At 38.5% G+C, this 25806-nt stretch overlaps 1 protein-coding gene and 1 long non-coding RNA gene across 14 annotated transcripts in view; one reads left to right on the top strand and one right to left on the bottom strand.

Annotated features, from left to right (window-relative positions):
- Positions 1 to 13905, bottom strand: part of LOC107567917 (uncharacterized) — a 20715-nt gene extending 6810 nt beyond the window's left edge. Inside the window, exons 1-2 of the long non-coding RNA XR_001606683.1 lie at positions 13786 to 13905; positions 1081 to 1087 (exon numbers count right to left, since the gene is read on the bottom strand). This is a non-coding gene — a long non-coding RNA (uncharacterized lncRNA). The remainder of the gene's footprint in view (positions 1 to 1080; positions 1088 to 13785) is intronic.
- The window catches only part of LOC107567913 (serine/threonine-protein kinase MARK2-like), a 49695-nt gene extending 24385 nt beyond the window's left edge, over positions 1 to 25310 (top strand). For 2 of the 13 annotated variants that reach the window (XM_016253700.1, XM_016253699.1), the window contains 18 exons: positions 4847 to 5002; positions 6639 to 6692; positions 7022 to 7070; positions 7360 to 7425; positions 8399 to 8469; positions 8858 to 8914; positions 9045 to 9281; positions 9356 to 9475; positions 10803 to 10941; positions 11342 to 11454; positions 12367 to 12487; positions 12574 to 12701; positions 12793 to 12881; positions 17081 to 17218; positions 18752 to 19012; positions 19764 to 19790; positions 22701 to 22739; positions 23820 to 25310. In XM_016253700.1, the coding sequence (XP_016109186.1) occupies positions 4847 to 5002; positions 6639 to 6692; positions 7022 to 7070; positions 7360 to 7425; positions 8399 to 8469; positions 8858 to 8914; positions 9045 to 9281; positions 9356 to 9475; positions 10803 to 10941; positions 11342 to 11454; positions 12367 to 12487; positions 12574 to 12701; positions 12793 to 12881; positions 17081 to 17218; positions 18752 to 19012; positions 19764 to 19790; positions 22701 to 22739; positions 23820 to 24255 (2301 nt within the window). In that variant the 3' untranslated portion in view covers positions 24256 to 25310. The remainder of the gene's footprint in view (positions 1 to 4846; positions 5003 to 6638; positions 6693 to 7021; positions 7071 to 7359; positions 7426 to 8398; positions 8470 to 8857; positions 8915 to 9044; positions 9282 to 9355; positions 9476 to 10802; positions 10942 to 11341; positions 11455 to 12366; positions 12488 to 12573; positions 12702 to 12792; positions 12882 to 17080; positions 17219 to 18751; positions 19013 to 19763; positions 19791 to 22700; positions 22740 to 23819) is intronic. The other 11 variants (XM_016253707.1, XM_016253701.1, XM_016253705.1 and 8 more) reach the window with 11 other exon arrangements.
- Positions 25311 to 25806: the final 496 nt, after the last annotated feature.

The raw sequence follows: 25806 nt of genomic DNA, 5'->3' as shown, positions 1-25806 counted from the left end.
CAAAATGGGCCCCCCCCCCCCCCATTTTAAATTCTTATTCTTTAATGAAAGGTTAGATTTTTGTACATTTTTTAAATATAAGATCAATAGGATTAACAAAATGTCAACAATTCTGTGTTTTTCTGTCAATATGGGGTGCTGTGTGTACATTGAGGAAAAAAAAATTAACTTAAATGATTTTAGCAAATGGCTGCAATATAACAAAGAGTGAAAAATTCAAGGGGGTCTGAATACTTTCCATACCCACTGTATATCAGTCTGGCGAGTAAACAAAAAAAATTACTAGCCAATGGCAATTCAATTGTCAAGGTGTCCGTAGAGGGTTAAACAGTGAACTGTATGAAATGTAAGATGATGTACAGGTCTGGGGGTGGGGCCAATGCGTTAACTGCGTTAAAATATTTTAATCGCGTTATTTTTTCATAAGTAATTTTTTCTTAATCGTGATTAATCGTTTGACAGCACTTGTATATATATATACAAATATATGTACATGCATTTAAAAAAAAAAAAGTAACTTATACTCCATTATATGCATATGTATCATATAGTTTATAGGATGTTTTTGTAATTCACCTAAGTGAAATCTTTGACTGTTGTGCTGCATTCTCTCTGTCTACACTAAATAAGAAGTTTTCTGCATTATGAGCATTGAGTAATGTTTAAATAGTGCTTAAGAGTTTATCACTGATGTTCTTAGTAACCACTGACTCACAGTGATGGGTGTGTTAAGCAGGAGTGAAGTAACTTCATCTGGCTTCACGAGTGTGTTATGAGGAAGATGCGTCAAAACTAAATCACAGACCTCGTCCAGTGCTTTTTTAGGTGCCTTGAAATTGAGTTTTTGTAGATGTTTGCTCTGTGAAAACAAAGGGCACTGTTAGCACACTGACGTACAGACACAAACCAGACTTCAGCGACAGACGCATCATATGGACTAATGTGAACATGGTGGCATTAACTGTGTTGTGAAAATGTGCGACAATCCAGACAACTGAGTATCTGTTTTCGTTAATGTGCTCACCTCACTGGTCAACAGCCTGTCCTCAGACTGCAGCTCTAATGTAAGCTCACACACACACTAGGGCTGTGTATCACCAGCAAAGTCACGATACGATAATATCACGATACAGAGGCCACGATACGATACGTGTCACGATACGGGACTGCACTGAATTTCACCTCAGAAGAATTTAGTAAAACAGCTGTTTATTAAACACTGCATACTATAGTGCCATTTCTAACTATTGGCAGAGCAGGCAGCTGACCTCTGCATTATGAAGGGCCTCCATAACTGTACCACAGTACAATATAGGTAATGGCATATGTTTCATGTTTACATTGGGCACTCCCCACCAGGTACATATTCAGATTTTTTGCATCTTGTTTTTATACCCATAAATAATAATGTACTCGTTCTAATAAATTTATATTGTAATGTACTCATTCTAATATATTTTTAAAAAATCATATTTTCATTGCTGGTAGGTTATCATTGCACAAATTAACACACTCTCTATGTTTAAAAAATAAAAATAAAAAATTAGAAGAGTTCTAAACTAGTCTTCTGTATCTAACGCACACACGATTTTAGTCACTCACACAGATCGCGCTGCGGTCACACTGACGCGCACTCCGACATTCAGGAACAAACTTTTTAGCACTGCCCCGTAAGTAGCTTAATCGCTCAAGAGCTACATTATCTTTCTCAACAAGGAGCTGGTAACATTGTTGTTTCTAAAGGAATTAAAGCCACAGCTTCACTGTTAATAGAGAAACGCAAAACTGTGGTTATTCATACATACACAGCCTCGCTCTCTCTCATAAATGAACACTTGATGAATTACACTTTTCTGAGAATAGAATATTGAAGTGGAGATTGCTAAATTGCAAGCTAAAACTAAAACCGGTGTTTTCAGAAAGCAAGCGCACTTTTCTGCTCAATTTTAAACGTTGTTCTTGTATTCAAATTAAGCGCGATCCACTGCTGCACACGTGCCACAATATCGATACAGGGCCAGATCGTCAAATCTCTTTGACGATACATCGTCGTATCGAACACAGCACTAACACACACACACACGGGCACAAGCCACAATTGATGCTCTGTTCCCCAATCAACACAGAAAGAACCAAGTGTACCTCACAACAGTCAAGAGAAATCCCCGTTGTCGAACTCGCTCTCTCACTCAGTCAGCATCCTCTTTTTTTTCCCTTGCCTGCTGTGTGTCCTGTGACAAAATTCACAGCATCACACATTAGCCATCTCTCTCTTTTCTCATCCACTCTGCTGGTGATGCACTGAAATGGAAAAGGCTGAAAGTGAAATACTAGTCTGAAAATCAAAACTATAAAAGTGTTAATTTTGTACTATTCTTGGTTTGGAATTGCTAAAACTCTGTTTATTATTATTATTTATTTCATTTTTAGAGACTTAATCAATATTTTAAAAGTTGTTGGAGCTGTTTTTGTAGTAAAGTACTGTGTGGGTGTAAAAACAGCACAATTATTAAAGTGTTGTTCATTGAAATATTGACTGTAAAAAGACTATTCAAAATAAGGGCGTCATTAGTGCATGGCAGCTGTCATACCTGGGTTTCCTGTTAAATTTGAAAAAGTATATTTTAATAACAGGTGTAGTGAATTTTGAATACTATACATTACACATTGAATGTCATATACAGGGAAGGTTTTTTTTTTGGAAGGAAAGTAATATTTTATTCCACAAAGGATGCATTAAGTTACCCAGAGTGACAGTAAAGACTTTTACAACTAATTTTTTTCAAATAAATGCTGTTTTTTTTTTTTTTACATCCTGAAAAAATGTATCAAGCTTCACACAAAATTGTAAACCGCATAAGAAATATTTCTTAAAGACCAAGGTGTTATGATGTTATGTTAAGATGTTATGGTCATATGACCAAGATCATATGACACTAAAGACTTAAATTAATGGCTGCTGAAAAATCAGATTCGCCATCACAGGAATACATTACATTATACATTAAAATAGAAAGGTTATGTTAAATGGTAATACTGTTTTATAGTATTACTGTTTTTTTGTATTTTTACTGTACATTATTGTTTCTCCTCTATGCCTCGCCTTTCTGAAAAGCGTAGATTTTTACAAAGCTCATCGGTCTGAAAAGCAAGGTGTGCTGTGATTGGCCAGCTATCCAGTGTGTTGTGATTGGCCGAAAACCTCAAGCTTGTGACGGAAATGTTACGTCCCTTACCATACTGTGATGATGCCCTGTCAGGCCGGAGTGATGATTCAAACACATGAAAACCCATTATAAACGAGGCATTCATTGCATCCAGTGGGGACATAATTATGGATTATAATGACTTATACTGTCTTTTTACGCATTGCATTGCATTGTATTGCATCGCGCCGCGTAAACATAAAACCATGTCTGCATTTGTGATCGGAGAAACAACAAGCCCTATTCTACACTGCCCAAAAAACTCTCTTTAAATATAAAAAAATGTACTTACAGTCTGTGAGTCAGAACAGCTGGCATTGTAGTCTACTCTACCAGGATCAGGAAACAGTCCTCCATAAAAATTTGCACACATCAGAATATTTGGGTTGAAGTGTTCTGTAACAGTGTTGTAAATACAACTTAACCACTGATTTCTAGTCGTGTCCATTTTTGGAAGGCCAAACAAAGTAGTTTCGCTTTCACAACGAAACACAGCATCACACACAGTGGCCTAGAGTGAGCAGAGGCGGCAGGCTTGAGAACAGCACGGCCGGCGGATTCGACGGAGGAGTGTCCGGAGGGCTTGTGGCAACACTAATATATTGCCTACGTACCAACAAATAATATACATTCTTGTTTAGGTCATCAGAAGGCGAATTCATAGATACTAAACAAGCTATATGTAAGGTTATCTGAATGAGTGGTTTATCGTAAGCACGAATAAAAATATTCTATAATACAACAGATTAATACAAAACAGCAATAATACACACAATGGCCTGAAGAAAATGTGTGTTCATTCAAAGAAAAGGTTTTCCTATGAATTAATTAGTAGAACAGTCCATTTCTCCTGTGCATTTGTACCCCTTGTTTCTGGAGAAAGCAGAATGAGAGCCGGCTCGCATTCCACAAGGTTGTAAATGTATCGGGTTACCATGAAACCAGGGTCTTGTTCGGCGTCCTGGGGTGTTACAAAGTATTTGTGAAATCTAGCTAACAAAATATATATTGTGTGTTGGAGTGTTCCAGACGCTACACAACTTTACAGATCTTATTTATGCACCAAGAGCTTGTAACACTCCAAAGAGAAAGGAAAAATTGAAATCACATCATATGACCCCTTTAAACATTGTGCTTGTCTGTCTCTTTCCTGTCAATATGTCATCCATCAGCAGCTGCTGTTTACTTAAATGAAACCCGAACCATGTAATCAGATTTTTTTTTTCAAGTCAATGGTTCTTTTATTGGATGTCAATGTAGTTTCTGTTCTCATTTTTGGCCAAGATTTTCTGCCTGTTTTTTTTTCTTTCAGGCAATGAAAATGTTGTTTTCTGCCGAAATTTTGGTACATCCTTAATCTCCTTTTTTCACGGTCTCTTCCGTTTTCTACCTCACTCTTCATCTCTGCCTCCCTCTGCATGTCTGCTTAGTGTGAAAATCAGATGGCGACTGGCGACAGTCCTATCCAATCAGAATCACCCGAGCTTTGATAAGGATATTATTAAAGCATTGCCCTGCAAACCTCCCATCTGTGCGTTTAGGTTCAACCTTCATAACCGTTCCCAGGTGAAGAACTGTGGTCTGGAATAGTTGGAAAAAACAAACACTGGCCTACACTGTTTTTCTCTCTCCCTTTGCAGTCTCACTCCGACTCAAAGCCCGGGGGGCGCTGCAACATGCCCCACTCCACAGCAGATGAGCAGCCCCACATCGGCTGCTACAGGCTCCTGAAAACCATCGGCAAAGGCAACTTCGCCAAGGTCAAACTGGCAAAGCACGTCCTCACTGGCAAAGAGGTGAGGATTGCATTTACCCTCCAAATAAAGAATGTGACACAAGGCAAACCGTAGGCTGTTTAAATGGCAAGTGATTTGTCTGATAAGTGGAATGTGTTTGAGTCATTTGTCTGACTTCCATAATGCAGATGATGATAAACATGCTGCTCAGTTGTTAGCTCAAGACTGACGCCTCTGAGATTTTAAAGCAACAGTAGCAGCCGTCCACCTGATCCCTCTCAGAAAAAAAACACTGCCTCTGCTATGCACTGAAAGTGTGTACTTCACTGGTGATGACAACCTACATACTTTATGTAGAAATGGCAATACAGTGTTTCCCAATAATATCATTAAATTGTATTTCTGTTGTCATCGTACTATGATGTGGAGAAGCACAATTAATTAACAGATTACTCGGAACAACATCTAATAATACCAGTTTTTTTAATACGCTGTAAAATACTTGCTATTAAAAAAATGCTAATAATTGATTACACATCTTGGAAAAACTGGAAGTTATATTTGTTTAAAGGGGTCATATGATGCTATTTTAAATATCATTATTTTGTGTGTTTGGTGTAACAGAATAAGTTGACATGGTTTAATGTTCAAAAAACACATTATTTTTCAAATGCTGTACATTATAGTAGGTCCTCTATGCCCCGCCTCTCTCAAACACGTAGTTTTCAACAAAGCCCCCTCCTTTGACAAGCGCAGTCTAATTGAAATATCTCGAAAGACTTCTCTCTGTTGATGCATGCCAGATTTCTCTAATTGTTTCATCTGCTCAAAATCTGCCGAAATTGAACCAAGTCACCACCCCTACAAGGTTTTTTGGATAATCTTTTCACGTGGATGTATGTCACAATGCAAAAGTTCAGATCTTTCTCTTCTTCAGTCATCATGACTTTAAATGGATAGTTCACCCAAAAATTCTGTCATCATTTACTCACCCTCATGTCTTTCCAAACCTATATTAGTTTCTTTGTTATGTTGAAAATCAAAAAGAAGATATTTTAAATTTGAAGAATGCTGGTTATCAGTTGATGGTCCCCATTTACTTCCATGGTATTTTTTACCCTACTATGAAAGTCAATGGTGACCAACAACTATTATTTTTTTTTTTTTTTATTCTTCAAAATATCTTCTTTTGTGTTCAACATAAGAAAGGAACTTATGCAGGTTTTGAATGACATGAGGGTGAGTAAATGGTGACAGAATTTTAATTTTTAGGTGAACTATTCCTTTAAGGTGCTTTAATACTGTATTTCATAACCAGCTGAAATGTACTCTCTGAATCGTCCACTAGCCATTCTTTGTGCATGCTACAGCACACTTAACATTCAGCTGGGCTTGTTTTTGGATCCCTGTGCCTGCTAATATGAGACTGCATGGGTCTGAGACACTGATAACACACCATGTGACTCCTGACTGCAGAGAGAGGTTTTAGACCGATAGAGAAGAGGGGCGAAGGTGAAAACTCTGGGTTCGCGTGTGTGAGCTCGCCGCATGAGCAGCGTGCTGTAATCTCAATGCGGCATGGTGAATTGTTTCCTGATGATGTGAGATTGTGATCTGTATGAAGGCAGGCCGAGGCTGATGTGTGCCTGCAGCCTCAGGGCTTTTCCCTAACCAAACTCTTTACCCTTTCAATCAGGTGGCGGTAAAAATCATAGACAAGACTCAGCTCAACTCCTCAAGTCTTCAAAAGGTGAGTCTGACCCTTCCTCCTTAGGTTTAATAGGGTCAGAATGCAATTTCAGAAGTATACTGCTAATTTGTTTTCTTTAACTCTCCCACCCCTGTTAAGTTGTGTCTCTTCCTGTTGCCTCACAACTTTCAAGATGCAAAGCCGTTTCTCTGTAGGGCCCATTGCATCTAATTATAGAAAATTAGACTCAAGTGCTTCCTGAAGTAAAGGGCTGGTTAGATGTGGGATTTGGTGGGGGTAGTTCTTAACCACATTTTACTCATGTGTGCACAAGCTTGAAATATTTACGCTCTGTGAAGGACATCTACATCTTCTGTCTCCGTTTTCAGCTATTTCGGGAAGTGAGGATCATGAAGCTCTTGAATCACCCAAATATCGGTGAGCTTAACTGACAGACAAATCGCCCTTAAGTCCCTCAGCTTGAATCTCCAGTTTTCCGGTTTTGGCTGTGCCCGCTGGGGCTTTTCCCATTTTTTTGGGTTCATTAATCCTTGTCCAAATGTCAGTGTTTTTCTGTGCAACTGGATTTGGTGAGCGTAAAACCTCTTGGGAATAACCCAAATCAAAATGATTTTTAGTCTTCATCCAGCATACTTGCATTGCATTTAAATAAAACAAAATGTGTCAAACCTTTCTTACATTTGTCTTTTTTCCTCTTGTCATGTAGTGAAGTTATTTGAAGTGATTGAGACAGATAAGACCCTCTACTTGGTGATGGAATATGCCAGCGGAGGTCAGAGCTCTCCCCAATCCATTTTAACCTCATATGTGTACCCTGTTGCAGTGTTTTTTTTCTCTCTCTCTGCATTCTGAATGTTCAGCTGTTCTGTAAATGCCTCTGTAGTTTACTGTAGACAGGATGTGGCTCTCAGTCTATAGTTGTGATCACGGTCTCTATTAAATACCAAAATTTACCATCTTACTGTATCATCATTTTTCAAATTTCTGACCCTGACACAGATGAAAATACACTGCTGTTCGGCACAGTTCAGTTGTTCAGGCACTGTAGAAATTAATCCATCTATGCAAGAGATTCTTTAAAAGCATTTAGTAATTGATCTAAATCAAATCCAACTGAGATGTTTAATAAAACTTAAAGGGATAGTTCATCCAAAAATGAAAATCCTGTAATTAACTTTTTTCTGCAGAACACAGAAGATATTTTGAAGAAGACTTGGTCAGCTCCCATTGACTCCCATTGTATTTTTTGTCCATATTATGGAAAGTCAATGGAGACCAAAACCTTTTGGTTACCAACATTCTTCAGAATATATTATTTTGTGTTACCAGTGAGTAAATGATGACAGAATATTAATTTTTGTATGGGTAAATTTAAGTAGAAATGTATATATTTTTCTTTTTTTAACAAACATTAAGATGACCATCCGGCGACAGCTGCAAAATCATCCCACTGCATAGGCCGCATTCCCAAGGAAACAGTGACACACATATTCTACTTTGTATGCCATGCAAATACCTTGCAGAACTCAACGTGTACACATCATGAATTATCAATATTGAATTTATTGGCAGCTCTAGTTTCTTTTCAGTCACCTGCGGCTGTTTATTTGTTATGCAAATTATTGCTTTATAGTAAAGTACTAGAGGCTGTGTTCGTACCAAAGCCAGACATCTAGCTTACCCTCTCAGTTTGTGGAACTGTTTCTTTTCTAACCGTGACTGTTGTTCCCCTTTTTGGTTTGCAGGTGAGGTGTTTGATTACCTCGTAGCCCACGGCAGAATGAAAGAGAAAGAGGCTCGAGCCAAATTCAGACAGGTGAGATGCTGCACAATTGGCTGTTATTCACTCACTTGCATATTTGATATTGCTGTTGCATGAATACAAAGCACCATAGGGGCTGTAAACACATCAGTGGTGTTTGGCTTCTCTATTGCATGTGCTTTCTTTTCTACTTTTAAAATGTATGATTGTATGGTTGATCCGAGCACAAGTAAAAGACTGTGTTTAATAATAGAGTCTGATAGTATAAACCTATTTTTAAGGTGCTTATTCAAGGAGTCACATTTGTTAATGCTAATACGAGATGTAAATGGGTTGCTAAAATTACTGTAAGAAATCATTTTAGAATTCTGTTTGTGTGTAAGCTAGTGTTGAGATGCAGTTTGTGTGTAAGCTAGTACCAGCTTTTTATGGGTGTTTGCAGATTGTGTCAGCGGTGCAGTACTGTCACCAGAAGTGCATTGTCCACAGAGACCTCAAGGTACACAATATATTTTTGCACTGTATTTGATATATCTTTACCTCTGCCTTTGTGACTGGTCTTCTATACTGATGCAGATTTGGTTTCATCCCTAAATACGTAATCACTAAAAATCCTCCCTTGCTTGCAGGCAGAGAACCTGCTCCTGGATGCAGACATGAATATTAAAATTGCCGATTTCGGCTTCAGTAACGAGTTCACACTGGGCAACAAGCTGGATACTTTTTGTGGCAGCCCTCCTTATGCTGCCCCCGAGCTCTTTCAGGGAAAGAAGTACGACGGGCCGGAGGTGGATGTCTGGAGTCTTGGGGTCATATTATACACACTGGTCAGCGGTTCTTTGCCGTTCGATGGACAGAACCTAAAGGTGAGCATAGAAAGAGGTGTCAGTGTCAACAGCTTTGACTTAAATGCTGAATGCTTGTGTTTTTGTGTTCTCAGGAGTTGCGAGAACGGGTTTTAAGGGGCAAGTACAGGATTCCCTTCTACATGTCGACCGACTGTGAGAACTTACTGAAGAAATTACTCATACTCAACCCAACCAAGAGAGGGAGCCTTGATGTTTGTACATTCAGAAATACTTACACAATTTTCTGTCTTGACTTTTAAAGGGTTCACCCAAAAATTGAAATTCTGTCAAGAATTACTCACCCTCATGTCGTTCCAAACCCGTAAGGGCTTTGTTCATCTTTGACAAATGAAGATATTTTTTATGAAATCCGAGAGCTTTCTGACCCTCCATAGTCAGCAATGCAACTGACATGTTCAATTCCCAGAAAGGTAGTAAGGACATCATTAAAATAATCCATGTGACATCAGTGGTTCAATTGTAATTTTATGAAGCTACGAGAATACTTTGAGCGCAAAGAAAACAAAAATAATGACTTTATTCAGCAATTTATTCTCTTCCGTGTCAGTCGACGCGCATTCACGACAGTACCACAACGCAAGTGTGTGCATTCCTCTGCTTGTAAACAAGGCGCAGCGGATCCGGGATCTATGTCATAACGCCGGCTCCTGCGTCAGCAGCACCACACGCATGCGTCGTGGTACTTTAGTGAATGGAAGAGAAGAAACAATGGTCTTTCTGGTTTGGAACGACTTGAGGCGGAGTAATTAATGACAGAATTAAAATTTTTGGGTGAATTAACCCTTTAACTATTGTGTAAAGTCTGGTCTACATTGCACCTTATCCTGGCCAAGACGATATTGGTGTTTCTTCAATTTTAGGCACTTTATGTCTCAAAGGTTGGTTTTTATTCATACGGATTATGTATAGATTTTATTGTTTTACCCTTTTTCTTTCGATCTTAAAATTGTTACGACCCTGGTCCAATGGATCATATAACTGTTCAACAGATCATATAACTGTTCAACAAACCAGAAGGGTAAATAAACTATTTTAATTTCTATTGTTTGAAAATTTGATATAAACTCCTTATAAATTGCCTGTATGTAGGATTCAGTGCCATGAACCTCTCAAGCTAAATAAATCCAGTGATCAGTTCTGCCTGTGCAGCTACCTGGTAAAAATTATAGACTGATATAAACCTTTATTCCTGGAAATTACATAAAAGCCAAGCGATCAGATCTGGTGATTTTAGCCAGCTTTTGCTATTTTTTGTGTGCAGTAATGCATCAGGTCTGTGGGCGTACAGTCTGAGGCTTAGACTATGCACAAACAACTGTTTGCGGATTGATATGTTTTGTTGGACTGATTCAGCTTTTCAGCACTGTGTGATGTGCTTTTGAAGTGCTGCCCCCAGTTGACTGTCAGTGTATCCTCTTCATAAAGGCCAACTCTTTTTTTGCATCATGCTACTTTATACCAGTGGGCCCCACCCCATATGATCTCTTCACCTTGTACTCTTTCCTTCCTTACGCTCAGCAGCAGATCATGAAGGACCGGTGGATGAACGTGGGCCATGAGGACGACGAGTTGAAGCCCTACATCGAACCCCAACCTGACTACAAGGACCCTAAGAGGACAGGTCAGCACCCCAGCAGTGCAGGGGGTTGGAAGAGAGGTGGGGCAGACGTGGCCCGGGGCTTTGGTGATGGTGGCGGGTGGGGTTTGAGACCGATATGGATTATGGTTGGGTAACAAATCTTGGTGATGGGACTGAATCTAAATGACATACATCAGCTCATTTGAGCCTCTTAATTTGTGAGTTAAAACAACAATTAATGTTTGTCCTGCTTTATAACACTTTCCTGATTTCTTTTCTCTCTATGGTGTGTGGTTTGTGCATGATTATTGTTTCCTTTTATTTTGATAGTTGTTACTTTCAAAATGGATATATTTAGTTGTGTTGCTTATACTTGAGGTTAGTGTTGTGTAATGAAACTATAAACTATTAAAGGTTTGATGCATAATATCTCTTAAAATATTTTTTTCTTATTTAAATCTTTGGTCTGTCTTCTCAGATATTATGCTACGGATGGGGTACTCTCTAGATGAGATACAAGACTCCCTGATCAACCAAAAATATAATGATGTCATGGCAACTTACTTATTACTGGACTATCGGAACTCAGAGGTATGTTACTCTAAAGTAGGGGTTGCACCGACTAGTCGACTTCAATGCTCTGCCATGACACTTTAAGCTTCCCGCTGACTAGTCGCTGGTAATGGGCGCAACAGGAAAATAAAACTTTGAAGGACTTCCAGATTTACGCTTCATTTCCAAACAGTTAAAATGACAAATAAATGCATACTCCGAAAGCGCTCCACAAGACATAACTAAATCCCACAGCTTCACTACTAGTAGAGAGACGCTGCCAGGTAGAATTAATTCACACCCGCAATCACTCTCACTAATGAATTTATATGAATGCAATCTTTACTGTGCTACTTTATCTGTATCTGGTTTAGACCGAGCAGAAATCTGTGAGAAATAAAACGACCCAAAGACAAAATAACTGATAAACAAGCTGTTATAGGAGCAATAGCCATGTGGGCAGCGCTGTGTCATATGCCATAGCTGTGCACAAGGTGTTTGTCACAGCTCCAGACTTATTTGTTCATTAATGACGTCATCAGCGACTAGTCGACTTCGACTCGACTTTTATCACATAAAAGTCGACTTTAAAAAATCAGAAGTCGCTTTTGGTTTTTTGTTTTAGTTTTTTGGTTCATTGTTTTTTTTGTTTTCAGTTTTTTTTATCTTAAATTTGTTCTATTCTGTTCTTTTTTTGTTTGTTGTGTTCCTGTTATGCTTACTATAACTGCTATATTCAGCCAATTATGCAGAGAATTTCCTTAATTAGTCTTTAAAATAGGCACCTTACCATTCATATACTCATGTATATGATTATATTTTTAGAGACTTCATTAAAAATGACATGAAACATGGTACCTAACTGTACAGTTCCTGTTTTTTTTATGGCAGTTGTTTTAACCATAGTAGTGTAATAATGCAAATTTGAACCCTTTATTTTCTCTTTCCTAGCTGGATGAACTATCAATAAAGCCCCGCCCAGGCATTGACCTCACAAACAATGCCCAATCACCTTCTCACAAGGGACAACGCAATACCTCCAATCCAAAGTCCCGCAGATCCACAGACCAAAGTACAGCATCATTCTGCTGGTCAATAGCCACCATAAGCGCCGACTCGTTTGGTTTATAAAGCTCACGTTTTCCCTCTACACCGCAGGCTCCTCCGTTTCCACCAAGCGTCCTCAGGGTGACAGTAAGCACATCGCTGGTTCAGGCAGCTCCAGTAAAGTCCCTCCCAGCCCGCTGATCTCCGGAGACCATAAGAAAACTCCAACCCCTTCCACTGTGAGTACATAGCCTCCTGAGGAACTGATGACTGATACACATGTGATCTCATGTCACTGACCTCTCTGTGTGCTCTTCATGTGCCGTATAGAACAGCATCCTGTCCTCAGGCACCAACCGCAGCAGGAACTCTCCAATCACTGAGAGAGCAACTCTGGGAGTACAGAACGGCAAGGACAGGTACTGCCACATTCCTCTTAATGTTCCTCTCTTAAAGTCTTCGTTTCATGCTACGAATAACGTGGAAGCACCCATCAAACTAATTTCTGCAAAGTGTATTGGTGTTAAAAGTAGTGTATGTGCGTATGTGTATATTTAGACTGTTTGGAAAGCTTCTCTGCTCTCGACTCATTCTGTCAGGCTGCTGCTCTGCCAACATGGGTAACATAATCCTATTATGCACACACTTACATTCTCACATTGACAATCACACACACTCAAGCACACATTCGTGCGCAGCGCGGAGCTGAAATCTGTTCAGCTACATTTGCAATGCCTTCAGGAACTTAGAATTAGTCCAAGGATTAAAAAAAAGAGTAATGATTCAAGTGCTCAGCAGATTGGGATCCTTTCAATACAATAAAATTATATTCTGGGTTATTTCTAACTTCATGTTTTGCTGTGGCATGCTATTGATCAGAACCGGCAATCATTTTGACTCATTCAGAGAAACTCATTTATGGCTATATGCTTACAATTGCAGCACAATGAATCAATGTTTAAATTATCTCAGTTTGAAAAGTATAACTGTAACAGACATTTCAATTTGAGGTCAGTACAGTTTTATATTTTTAAAAAGTCTTACATTCTCCCATTTTTGATCACAAATACATTAAAACATATTGTGAAAAAATATTGCAATTTATAATAATGTTTTTTTTTTGTTTCATATGTTTTAAATGTAATTTATTCCTGTGATAACAGAGCTGAATTTTTAGCAGTCATTACTCTACTCTTCAGTGTCACGCAAGTTTTGAAAATATAATTTTTTATATTTTATATTTATATTATACCCGTCTAGAACGCGTACAGGTGGAAATATCAATAAAAAGTCTCTTGTCCAGTCGGATTCGAGGATCAGAACAAACTGTTATACATACAGGCTAACAATAGCCTAACAATCTTACTGTCAGGTTTATGTTCGGTTATGTGGATCGTTATTTTGTCATTCTCTACTGTTTACTTGGTTTAAACGCTATTTGGTTTCGGTTTCATTGGTTTCTGAATATGACCTCGTTATATCGTAACACATACACACACAGATTATATATATACAGTGGGTACGGAAAGTATTCAGACCCCCTTAAATTTTTCACTCTTTGTTATATTGCAGCCATTTGCTAAAATCATTTAAGTTAATTTTTTTTCCTCATTAATGTACACACAGGACCCCATATTGACAGAAAAACACAGAATTGTTGACATTTTTGCAGATTTATTAAAAAAGAAAAACTGAAATATCACATGGTCCTAAGTATTCAGACCCTTTGCTCAGTATTTAGTAGAAGCACCCTTTTGATCTAATACAGCCATGAGTCTTTTTGGGAAAGATGCAACAAGTTTTTCACACCTGGATTTGGGGATCCTCTGCCATTCCTCCTTGCAGATCCTCTCCAGTTCTGTCAGGTTGGATGGTAAACGTTGGTGGACAGCCATTTTAGCCACTCAAAATTACCACAAGGGAAATTTCTTCAACGCGACAGCCCTAATCCTTGCTGGATAAAACTATTAAATTATTTTTTTTTTAAATCATACTTTTTACCGGTATTATGTTTGTTATTGTAAATTAGTTGTGTGTAGAATCTCTTACGGACCCTGCTGCCTGTCTAAATCTAAACGGTAAATCTGGTTACTTTCTTTTAGTAAACGCAAGTTGTGCAAACACTAGGCCATTACCCTTCAAATTGCGCAAATTGAAATTGCGAATTGAAAATACACCTAATGGAAACGCGTCAATTGCGCGAAAACGGCCATATATCGCAAAAAAGTTTTTACGCTCGCATGAGGTGGTTTTTCAGGCAATGCGAAAAAGGATTAATTCGCAAAACTGCAATGGAAACGGCTTTTTCGCATTTACAGGTCACATGGCGTATGTAAAAAGTCATATGATCATTCTTCAGTGTACTATAACCTCCAAGAAATACTTCATAAGTGGCCGCGCTCCAGTATTAAGGGGCTTTCCCTACTATTAATACTTAGACAATTTACATTGCACACGTCTGTGGTGCAGTGTGGCTCTGATACGGTCACTGAAGCTGATTACGGCCACTCAGTGTTTGTGTTTATGTTTTTATACAGTCTATGGTTTATTCCAGCCGCGCCACGCACGTTTCTGAAGCGGCTCTCTTTGCTGCTGCTGTAAAGATACACGCATAAGCCTCCTTTGAATAAATATAGCCAAAATCCGTAAAATCCCAACAAAATCCATTGCCATGACTTATCGCGAGAGGCAAAAGGTTACGTTTTAGCCGCATAACATTGGTTAATGGAAACGCCATCATTTCGCAATACTTTTTTATCGACATTCAGAAAATATCGCCAAAGTTTTGCGCAAATCTGTAATGGAAACGCGCCATCTGTAACTAGGTTTTCATCCGCCAAGAAAAGTAGTCCTACTCCATAAACGTGATTCAGGTAGCTGCACAGTTTAAGCAGACAATGTAAGTGCTTTTAACAGAAATACGAGCTGCACAAGTCCTCTTAAACCCTCTGGGCAGCATGCCAACTATTGTAACTGCATTAGTTAATTTTTACAAACTCAGGCCCTGTCCACACGAACGCAGTTATTTTTAAAACCCGCAGGCCGTTCGTCCACATGCAAACACAGCACCAGTTCACTGAAACCGAATATTTTTGAAAATGCCTCCCAGGGTGAAGATTTTCAAAAACTCTGGTTGCTGTGTTATCGTGTAGACAGCGAAACCGGAGTTTTTGGCTTGTGACATCGGCGCCTGCGCTGTTATCTCTGCCTACTGGAGACTTTTTCAGGCTTCTGATTGGCCAACATGGCTTTACGGTTGAGAATATATCGCCACCTGTTGGTTTGGCATGCTCTTGACAGTGCTTCATAGCATGCGTTTGCGTTTTCATGTGGACGGAGATTTTTTTTAAAACGGAAGAAGGAAAAACTCCTTTTATAAAAATACGTGTGGACATAGCCTCAGAGACAAGTGGGAATAATTGTCTGTGATAATCGATAGAATGCCACAGATGCAGTCGATATAGCCTATGTTATAAATTGCCCGGAAAATTTCTCTTATGGTTCCCATAAAGGTTCCAATAAATATAAACTGTGGTGAATTCCTACAGTCAGAGCACTGCACATTAGAGATGTACTTTAGTACTAAATAAGAAGTCTGATCTGTGCCATAGTAATGATATATGTCTATATAAATATCCGATTTTATATTTTTCTAGTTATGCCCTGCTCTAAAATTTTACATTTTCTAGTTGTAGTAAAACCTGACCGCAATCCAAAAATTAAATTCCTTATTGGACACTTTTGTACACAAATAATGAAAAGTATTTAAATATACTAATTCATGGAAATGGAAAACCCCAACATCGACTGCTGAACATGTACTGCAGATATACTGAGACACGCTGATGTATTACCCTTGATTGGTATGTAGTCAGTCTCATCCCTTAATCTGGAATTAGTGATTTTGCCCCAAATAATCAGGTTTCACAGAGATGAGATTCAGGAAACCGAAAAACAGCAGCCACGTGATATGGATGTTTAAGTTTGCGTGAGGTGACAAGCCACAGTACAGTCAGAATGCTGACGCGGAAAGAGTTTTATGTGTGTGCGCAAGGTCAGGTTGCAGAGCAGCAAATAAAAATACGGACATTATGGCATTGACGGAACACCTGCCACCAAATCACCCTCACAAATGCATCAGATGTCTTTCATCTGCTTTTATTCTGCATGTATTATGATGAATTTGATTAACTTTACCTATTTAATAATTGATTTGAGTAGCTTTTAAATGCACATCATGCCCATGAGGCTTATGCTGTCAGACGCGTTTGATCAGCACAGCATCTCGTTTTAGATTCTCACTCAATGCACAGAGACAGAGCGAGCTTTCCAGCGATAATGCAAGTTTGATCCGACGTTGACAAGCTTTGATCTGTATATATAGATCTAAATATAGACTTAAGTCAGAAATAGCATCCTAACCTGCATTATCGCAATGCAGAGTTGTATTTTTATCTCCTGGTGTGTGCTTTTGTCTTATTCCATCACTTTCTCAACCATCCCTCCATCTTTGCTGAATCTAACCTGTCTGCTTTACAACCTCACCCATAACTCCCTCCACTCTGTATGTGGGGGGTGTCCGCACATGGGGGCTGTTGTTATTCGCCTTTTCCCCCAGCTTGAACACTCCAGGGTCCCGCGCCTCCACCGCCTCAGCGGCCGCGGTCCTCGCCGCCTCATCCCGCACCCGCCACCACAAGTCTTTGTCCACCTCCGCCCACCCCAGTCCCCCAGACCTCCATGCACATCGCCCCAGGCAAGTGGCAGCCAGAACCAAAACTATTCGGATGGGGATTCGACTTCAAGAGCCAGGGACGAGCCGAGTTGTATTGATTGTTTTTTTTTTGTTAGGCAGAAACTTTGAAATGTTGGTTTGAGGTTTAGAATACGTGAGATCCGCAGACAAAGTACCAAATACTTCCCAGGCCCTCAATTTTTAATTATTTTTTAATCCTGCTTATTTTTCTCTCACTCATTGTCCGTCACAATAACACCGCCATCCGTCTTACTCGCCGCCCCACTTTCTCCTCCGCATAAACACACTTTGTACACGTCACGTACCTGATAATCTGTTTCTTTCTTTCTCTGCAAGCTTTAACTCATTGTCCTCCCTCCTTTTATGCATGTGTTGTGTTGCTCTGCTGCACCATCCTTCTCCACCCCTTCTTTTCTGCAGACAAACCAGACACATTACATTTATATCCTCTAAAACCTGTCTCACTGCTTACGTAACCTTTAATAAAGACGTTTGTGCCATCCTGGAACATTAAAATCTTGTGTCACAGACAGTTGTATGCATGCTTACAATGGTTTTGTCTCCCTCAGTTTTTTGGTTTTGGTTTGGTTTCTGACATTGTTTGAGTCTTGTTATTTGTTGGTAATAGCTGCATGATAACTTAAGGGTGATGTGTGTAGTCTATGTTAAAATACTTGTCTTCTGTTTAATGTAGATAGACTATAAGTTAAGCATTTGTCCTTAAATTGTGTCCATTTGTCCTTTAAACACTGTGGCACTATGCATACATTGCATTAGGGTATTGATATAAAATATGAATACTGATATAAAATACTGGTAATAATTTAAAATTAAATTAATTAAAGTTACATTGAAATAATACACTTTAAAATTATTTTAATATATATTTCTACGATTGCAAAGCTGAATTTTCAGCATCATTACTCCAGTCTTCAGTGTTACACAATCCTTCAGAAATCATTCTAATATGCTGAGTTGCTGCTCAAGAAAAAAAGTGTTATTGTCCTAGTTGCTGCTTATATTTTTGTGGAAACATTTTTTTTCAGGATTCTTTGGTGTCTAAATAATAATAAAAAAAATACATGCTACAAGTGGATTTAGGCTTCACAGCATTATAATATACAACATGTAAAATGGATTCATTTTGAAATAACACATTTGACAGCATTACGTGTAAAATTTGAGTTTTTAAAGATTACCGTTTGCTGGCTATTTAAAAAAAACTCAAATATTGGCCAATAACCATATGATGCCAGTATATTTTGTAATGGTGTGAGTTCAGGATGGAGATTATTTTTGAAAAGTCATTTTTCCTGTTCTGTTGGGTAACTACAGAAATTACACACTTCACCTTTAACACTTATATTAACCTATTGCATTGTTTTGTAACGTTTAAAAAAATGTGTGTGTGTTTTATATATATATATAAAAATGTGGTCCTCATTCATGTGATTTAAGTCTGTGGCTTGTCACATGTCTGGAGTTGAGTATTAACTGATTCTCTTTTCACCTTTGCATATGAACAAAAAACAGCGCGGCCAACCAGAAAGCACCAGTGGTGTCCCCCTCAGCTCAGAACATAAACATTTCCTCAATGGCTGACCGTATCAACTTCTCCAGAGGGGTGACGAGCAGAAGCACTTTCCACGCCGGCCAGCAGAGAGCCACACGAGACCAGCAAGCCTCAGCGTACAATGACCCCTCTGCCTCCCCCTCGCTTTCCCATGGCAGCAGCCAGGTGCGCCGTCCAGGGACGGGCATCTTCAGCAAGTTTACTTCCAAATTTGTACGCAGGTGAGTTTATGATCCATCCACATGGTGACACTGTTACCTGCGTAAACTGTTAGGAATACACATGCACGCATTCTCATGACTCTCACCAGTGCTCGCCTCTTTCAGGACGAGATGGTTTGGACTGGCACTGTTTTTTTTTATCTCTAAGATCATGAACTCTCAAACGAAGGGCTGCTGGAGCAATATTGGTTTTAAGTGAGAGAGATGCTAACTGAAGGATAACTAACATGAAATTCAGGGTTCCCACGGTTAGGGAATGCCTAAAAATATCATGGAGTGTTTTCCATGCCTAGGAAAGTCATGGAAATTATTAATGATATCTTAATTTGGCTTTTCTGGTTTAGTAAACTGAACATGGGTATAAAATATTTTGTATTTTATAAATCCTGAAAATTTGTGAAAAGGGGTGGGAGCCCTGCAAACAGGACCCTAATCTAACATCCATCATTCATGCAGTGCATTTACAATTCACAGTTTCTTCAGCAATCTTAAACAGCCCTGTGTAACTTCATAAAGTATAATTCATATTCTTTAATCTGACTACAAACCCTTGTGCCCTTATTAGTGCCCCCTGCTAACACTAATGGTCAGAAAAACCTTTCATAGGTTTCATAAAGATCCCGTTTTAACTTCTTCGCCTATCAGCCAAACAGGATGTGTTTTATCTTTTTTGAGAGATTTTCCAATGGTTCATGCACCTGAAAAACACATTTTTTTTCTTTTTTTTTTTCTCTAATTTTTTTTTCTGTAGAAATCTCTCATTCAGATTTCCCAGAAGGTAGGCAATAACGCTACCCTAGCGTTTTTCCAAGACAATGTCTTTTTCCTTTGCTCTATATTCCTTCTGTGATGTCTTGTGTCTTGAACCAACATTTATTTTTGTTCCATATGCATATCTTTTCATGGTATCATTCTTTACTAATGCTCTGCGTCCATTGCCTGACTCACTCCTCTGCCAGCCCTCTCTTCCCCCTCCTCCTCCTTCCTCGGTGAATAACACATCCCTCTTTCAATTGCATCACATTCCGCTCCTCTCTCAGATGAACTCATGGAGTCCGGTCATGTACGTTGTGCTGCAGATCTTGTGAAATGGTTTCTCTGCGCCCTCGTCTGTGCTGTCATCATGCAACATGACTACACTCCTACAATGCAGTTAAATGATGGTGTAATACAAGTTTGACAGGTCTTTGTAGATTGTTTGTAAGTACACCATGGCACAAGGACTGATAAACCCTTGATAAAACATTTCATAAACTTTTTAATGATCCATTAAAGGTTATTGTACATCTACCAAAATACTAAAACGTACAGCTAAATCTACAGTGGTAAAGTAAAAAAACAACAACAATGCTTTAGCTTAACTGTGAGCTTGCAGTCAAATTAAATGATGAAAGACAAAGACTAGGCACTGCTATAAATAGATACGCAACACCTCTTTCTGTTGAAGTGTCCACAATAAACAGCGTGACAATTGTAGTCTGATTTCTGAACAGATGACGCATAAATTGGCTCATTACAATTAATCTGTCAAAAAAAAAAAACATGATGAATTGGAATTGACTCACTGTATTGGCTGAGCTGTTCTTAACTGAAGTCTCTGAATTTTGAGAACCGTTACTATAATTAGTTTTAGCATTAGTTGACCCAAAAATGAAAATGGTCATGATTTACTCACCCTCATGTCGTTCCAAACCAATACGTTTTTTGTTCATCTTTGAAACATAAATGAATGTCTTTTTTAATGCAGCTGGAAAAATTTCAGTCCCTTTATTCAAAGTCCATTTCACCAAAGCAAGCATGTTTACCATATTTGATGTGCTCCATGTATGTGCATTGATCAATGCTTATATGCGGGGGGAAATAAAGATTAAAGGGATAGCTCAGCCCAAAATGAAAATTCTGTCATTCATTACTCACCCTCATGTCGTTCCAAACCAGTAAGACCTCCATTTATCTTCTGAACACAAATTAAGATATTTCTGATGAAATTAGAGAGCTCTCTGACCCTGCAAATGTTCCCAGACCCAGAAACGTAGTAAGGACATCGGTAAAACCATGTCCATGTGACATCAGTGGCTCAACTTGAAGCGAAGCTACGAGAATACTTTTTGTGTGCATAGAAAACAAAAACATTTCAGTTGCCTATGCAGGGTCAGAGTGCTCTCAGATTTCATCAAAGATATCTTAATTTGTGTTCCGAAGATTAACAAATGTCTTACGGGTTTGGAACGACATGAGGGTGAGTAATTAATGACAGAATTAAAATTTTTGGGTGAACTATCCCTTTAAATTAAATATAAAATTCGTCATATAAAGTGATTGTGTGATCCAAAGTGAAGACCTGCATTTAGGTACTTTATTCACATTGATGGATTACTTTTATGTTCTCTTAATGAACTTTTTAAAGCATTAACGTTTTGGGTGTGGGGACTTTCAAAGGAGGGACAGACATCTCTCAGGTTATATTAAAAATATTGTCATTTGTGTTTGAAAGATTCTTATAGGTTTTGAATGAAGTGAGTAGTGATAATGATAATTGTCATTTTTGGGTGAACTATACTTTTAAGGCTTTTGAGACTTAAATCAGTGTAATTTTTGTTGTTCAAATAAAAAGTGTTTAAAAAATGGTTTTGTCATTAACAACACTATTATTGTATTAATAAAGGGTTGTTAATGAAGGTATAGTGCTATTGTCATAAATATTGTTTGTTCAGCGCCATCCGAGAAAGAATTAAATTCCTTATTCTGGTGTATTTTGTAGACCCTCAGACAAAAGTGTATGTGAAAAATTAATATCTACAACAGCATGTAGAAGTATTTGGCACAGAATTCTTTGTCATTTACGTATATTCTGTTGATGGCAGCTAAACCTTCGCCCAAAACTTGACCTTTTGATTTTGAACAGGTCAGGTAAGTTCATAGTTTGCAGAGAGAAGCGCACAGCCAGACAGGGTCAATAGAGGATGTCAGTCGTATTTTCATGGTGAGGGTTGTAAAGGGTGACGCCTGCTTCTCTCCTCTTATGGTCTACTGCTTATTTTTATATGGCTGCACTAAAACAGGCGTGCTGCTTTTGTCCCTTTGTTCTCATGCTGCACTGTTTTGGAGGTGGCTGGTCTCCCCGTCCGAATGCATCATTCAACACACACCTCACTGAAGTCACTTGTTCAGCTGTACAATGTACACATGAGAAAATTAACCAGATATACATGTTTTATGCATTTCATATCTGACAGACAAGATTGGGAATTTAAGTTTAGAAGGACCTCTGGTAGTTTTGCTCTAGGCATTATACTGAATTTTGTGCTTGGGTTTCAATTAAGATTTGAAATTCGCTTTCATTCCTTTTGGGGTCATTTAAAATGTTATATACTCTTGCATTACCTGACTGCATCTTGTAAAAATGTGCGCTTTAACACACAGACTGCCACATGTCTACTCATTTGTTCTTAGGCTAAATACAGAGTGGCTTATGTGAGTGTGTGTTGATCCCAAGGTTCAGAGTTTAAAATTAAATGGTCAAGAAGTTGGTGAAGAAACTGTAAACAGATGCTTTATGTATTTTGCTTCAAGTTTTATTAGCATAATTAGGTATTGATACCAAAATCTACTTGAACAGTACTAATACTTAGCTAGCAGCAATAAGATAACTTGAATTGAGGGACTAAACTTGTTGGTTTTCTTTGAGGAGTCCATATGAGGGAGAGGGTCGAGATGAGGCCAGCAGGTGAGGACAACGACTGACTAATAAAAATAATTTATCTACAGAAGCATACTACTCCAATCACTGAATCATTACTTACGAAGACATAAAAAAAAAAAAAAAAAGATTTATTCATATTCCGTTTGAGTGTGGAGTCACTTGAAGCTTAAATTGGGTATTTTCTTTTAAATCACTGGGTGACTTGCAATACAAGACATAATCAAATGTACACTACAGTTCAAAAGTTTGGGGTTGGTAAGAGGATTAAAACGTTTTTGAAATGTCTTTTATGCTCACCAAGACTGCATTTATTTGATGAGAAATACAGTAAGACAGTAATATTGTGAAATATTACAAATTTATCATTCAAATATATTTTAAAATGAAATATTCCTATGATGGCAAATCTGAATTTTCAGCAGCTGTTACTCCAGTCTTTAGTGTCACATGATCCTTCAGAAAGTATTCTAGTATAATGATTTGGCACTCAAGAGACATTTCTTATCAATGTTAAAACAGTTAATATTATAATAACTGATACTTTTTTTCCAGAATTCTTTGGTGACTAAAAAAATTTGAAGGAACAGCATTTATTTGAAGTAGAAATGTTTTTCTAACATTAGAAATATCTTGACTGTCACCTTTAAATAATTCAATGCCTCATTGGTGAATAAAAGTATTAATTCCTTCAAATTTTACTGACCCCAAACTTTTCAACAGTAGTGTATTTCTTTCATTTACATGCAAGAATTTCTTAGTATCTGAAAATGGGTCTGTAATAAATTAATTTAAAATTTCTAAACTTATAACAGAGTTAATGTTTTATTTTTATGTACTTTTTAGTTGTTTTTGTTTTTACCTCCAAAGCCCCTTACAGATGTCCAATTAGTGGATGCTGATGTTTTGACTGCATTGTAGTCTTCCACCATAGCACCATGTTGGTGTTTTGTGTTGATGATCATAATCATGTTGACTGAAAGTTTTAAGCGTGTTAAAGCAGAACTAGAACTAAGTTTCTTCTATCTGTTATCATTTCCTTGTCTTCCTCATGTTCACCTTCATTTTCCTGTTTGTGCCTCTCTCCTCTCATCGTTTTCACCGAAGACCCATGTTGAGCACAGCAGACAAGATGGAGAAGGGTACCCAAGGACTGCCTGGCGACGAAAACAAGGACTCCTTTTTTTCCTCTTCTCCAGTGTCCAGCACACCCTCGTCCACCCAGGCCTCCAAGGACACCAAGCCACGCTCCCTCCGCTTCACCTGGAGCATGAAGACCACTTCCTCCATGGAGCCCAACGAAATGATGAAGGAGATCCGGAAAGTTCTGGACTCCAACAGCTGCGAGTACGAGCTGCGCGAGCGCTTCATGCTCCTCTGCATTTCGGGCAGCCTCGCACATGACGACTTCGTCCAGTGGGAGATGGAGGTGTGCAAGCTACCTCGCCTCTCGCTCAATGGGGTGCGCTTCAAGAGAATCTCCGGAACCTCCATCGCCTTCAAGAACATCGCCTCGAAGATCGCCAACGAGCTAAAACTGTGAGGAAGACTATTGTTTCTGTGGAAAAGATCTTGGGGAACGGCTGGAGCCCATGTGTTGGGAATGAGGAGGCACTGTGAGGAAATCGTTGGCGTGTTTAGCTCTACGACAGCAATGAAGAGTCTTGAGGCTGTAAAGGCAGGTTCATGGGGGACATTTATGCATATAGACATTTTTCAGGGGGTTTATGTTTTGGGGGAGGTGTTCTGTCTTGGTTTGGGTTTTCTGTTCCTTACTCACCCCCCCCCTCGAATACTTTGTGTTGTCATCTTTATATGTGGCGATTTTGTTCAAATGTGGCTTTTCTTGGACCTCACAATTGTCCTCAATTCAGAAAACAGCGAGAAGAGGTTGGTGTTAATAAACTGGAATTGTTTGCCAGTAATTTTTTTTTCTACATACACAAACCAGCTATTGTCATGGAAAGCTGTATCTAACTCTCCCCCCTCCCTTCCCCTTCCCTCATACCCTGGTCCTTATTCCTTGTTGATCCCCAAATACAAACAATGGCAAACCACCACATTACTTGATCTTACTTCCAATTCCAGGTTAGCTGTGATGAGCAGAGATGGAGAGATTAGCAGTTTGACGCTCTGAATGTACAACACGAAATCGAGACCCAAATGGCTAGGCACATTCAGTAGAGCCATCATTTGAGTTTTTATATCCACTCATCATGCTCTGATCGGTTCTGATCTAGCCAATGATATGGTAGCTCATCTGTAACCTCTGCCCCATTTCTACATCACAGTACAGTGTCTTATTTGAGCTGAAATGGAAGTTTTGACTTGAACCCTCGGTGCACTGGAGGTGAATCACCTCTTAGCACTCTATGCCCAGACAATTAGTTTTTTGTTGTTTTTGTTTTTTCCTCTACTGCAGGGGTTATATATCTGAAACTAATTAAGGGCCAATTAAGTAATTATTGGTGGATTGTAGTGTTATTAAGAATTGCTGGTTGGATCCAATCTGCTGCACTGGAATGAGTCTGTGTTTCGTTGCCTTTCTCTGGAGAAGATAATTATTAATATTATATGAATAAACCAGACCTTGGGTGATTTGTGGTCCGTTGTTCATGAACGGTATTCTTTTTATTTTAGTGCATTGTTTAATTTTCCTTTTGTTTCACCTTCAAGCAACATTTGAAATATGCTGTTGTTCTTTAATTGATTTAAAGAGCATGCAATACAAATAAAACTACTTTCTAAAATATTTCCAATTGAGAGCACTTGCAAACTTAGCAAATTAGGTAGCAATTTTTATTTGCTTGTTCAGTATTTGCATTTATAAATCACATTTGCCATTATGACTAACAAGTCATTAATGTACATTCAAATAGATTTCATATTATTAATATCTTAACATGTTTCAATTTAAATGTACATTACTGATCTGTTAAACAATATGTAACAGTTATTATTAATCAGAAAGTGATAAACCGTTTATTTATGATACTCAAATGTCAACGTTTGCCGTTTTTATTTGTTGGAAGAAGAAAAAAAAAGGTTTCTAGAGTCTTCAGGTTTGGGAATGTATCTTAAAGCCAGCATCACA

The sequence above is a fragment of the Sinocyclocheilus grahami genome, unplaced genomic scaffold (assembly GCF_001515645.1).
Source record: "Sinocyclocheilus grahami isolate Dianchi unplaced genomic scaffold, SAMN03320097.WGS_v1.1 scaffold1196.1, whole genome shotgun sequence".
Taxonomy (NCBI): Eukaryota; Metazoa; Chordata; class Actinopteri; order Cypriniformes; family Cyprinidae; genus Sinocyclocheilus; species Sinocyclocheilus grahami.
The sequence above is the reverse complement of the archived record's forward strand: the minus strand, read 5'-3'. Positions and strand labels throughout refer to the sequence as shown.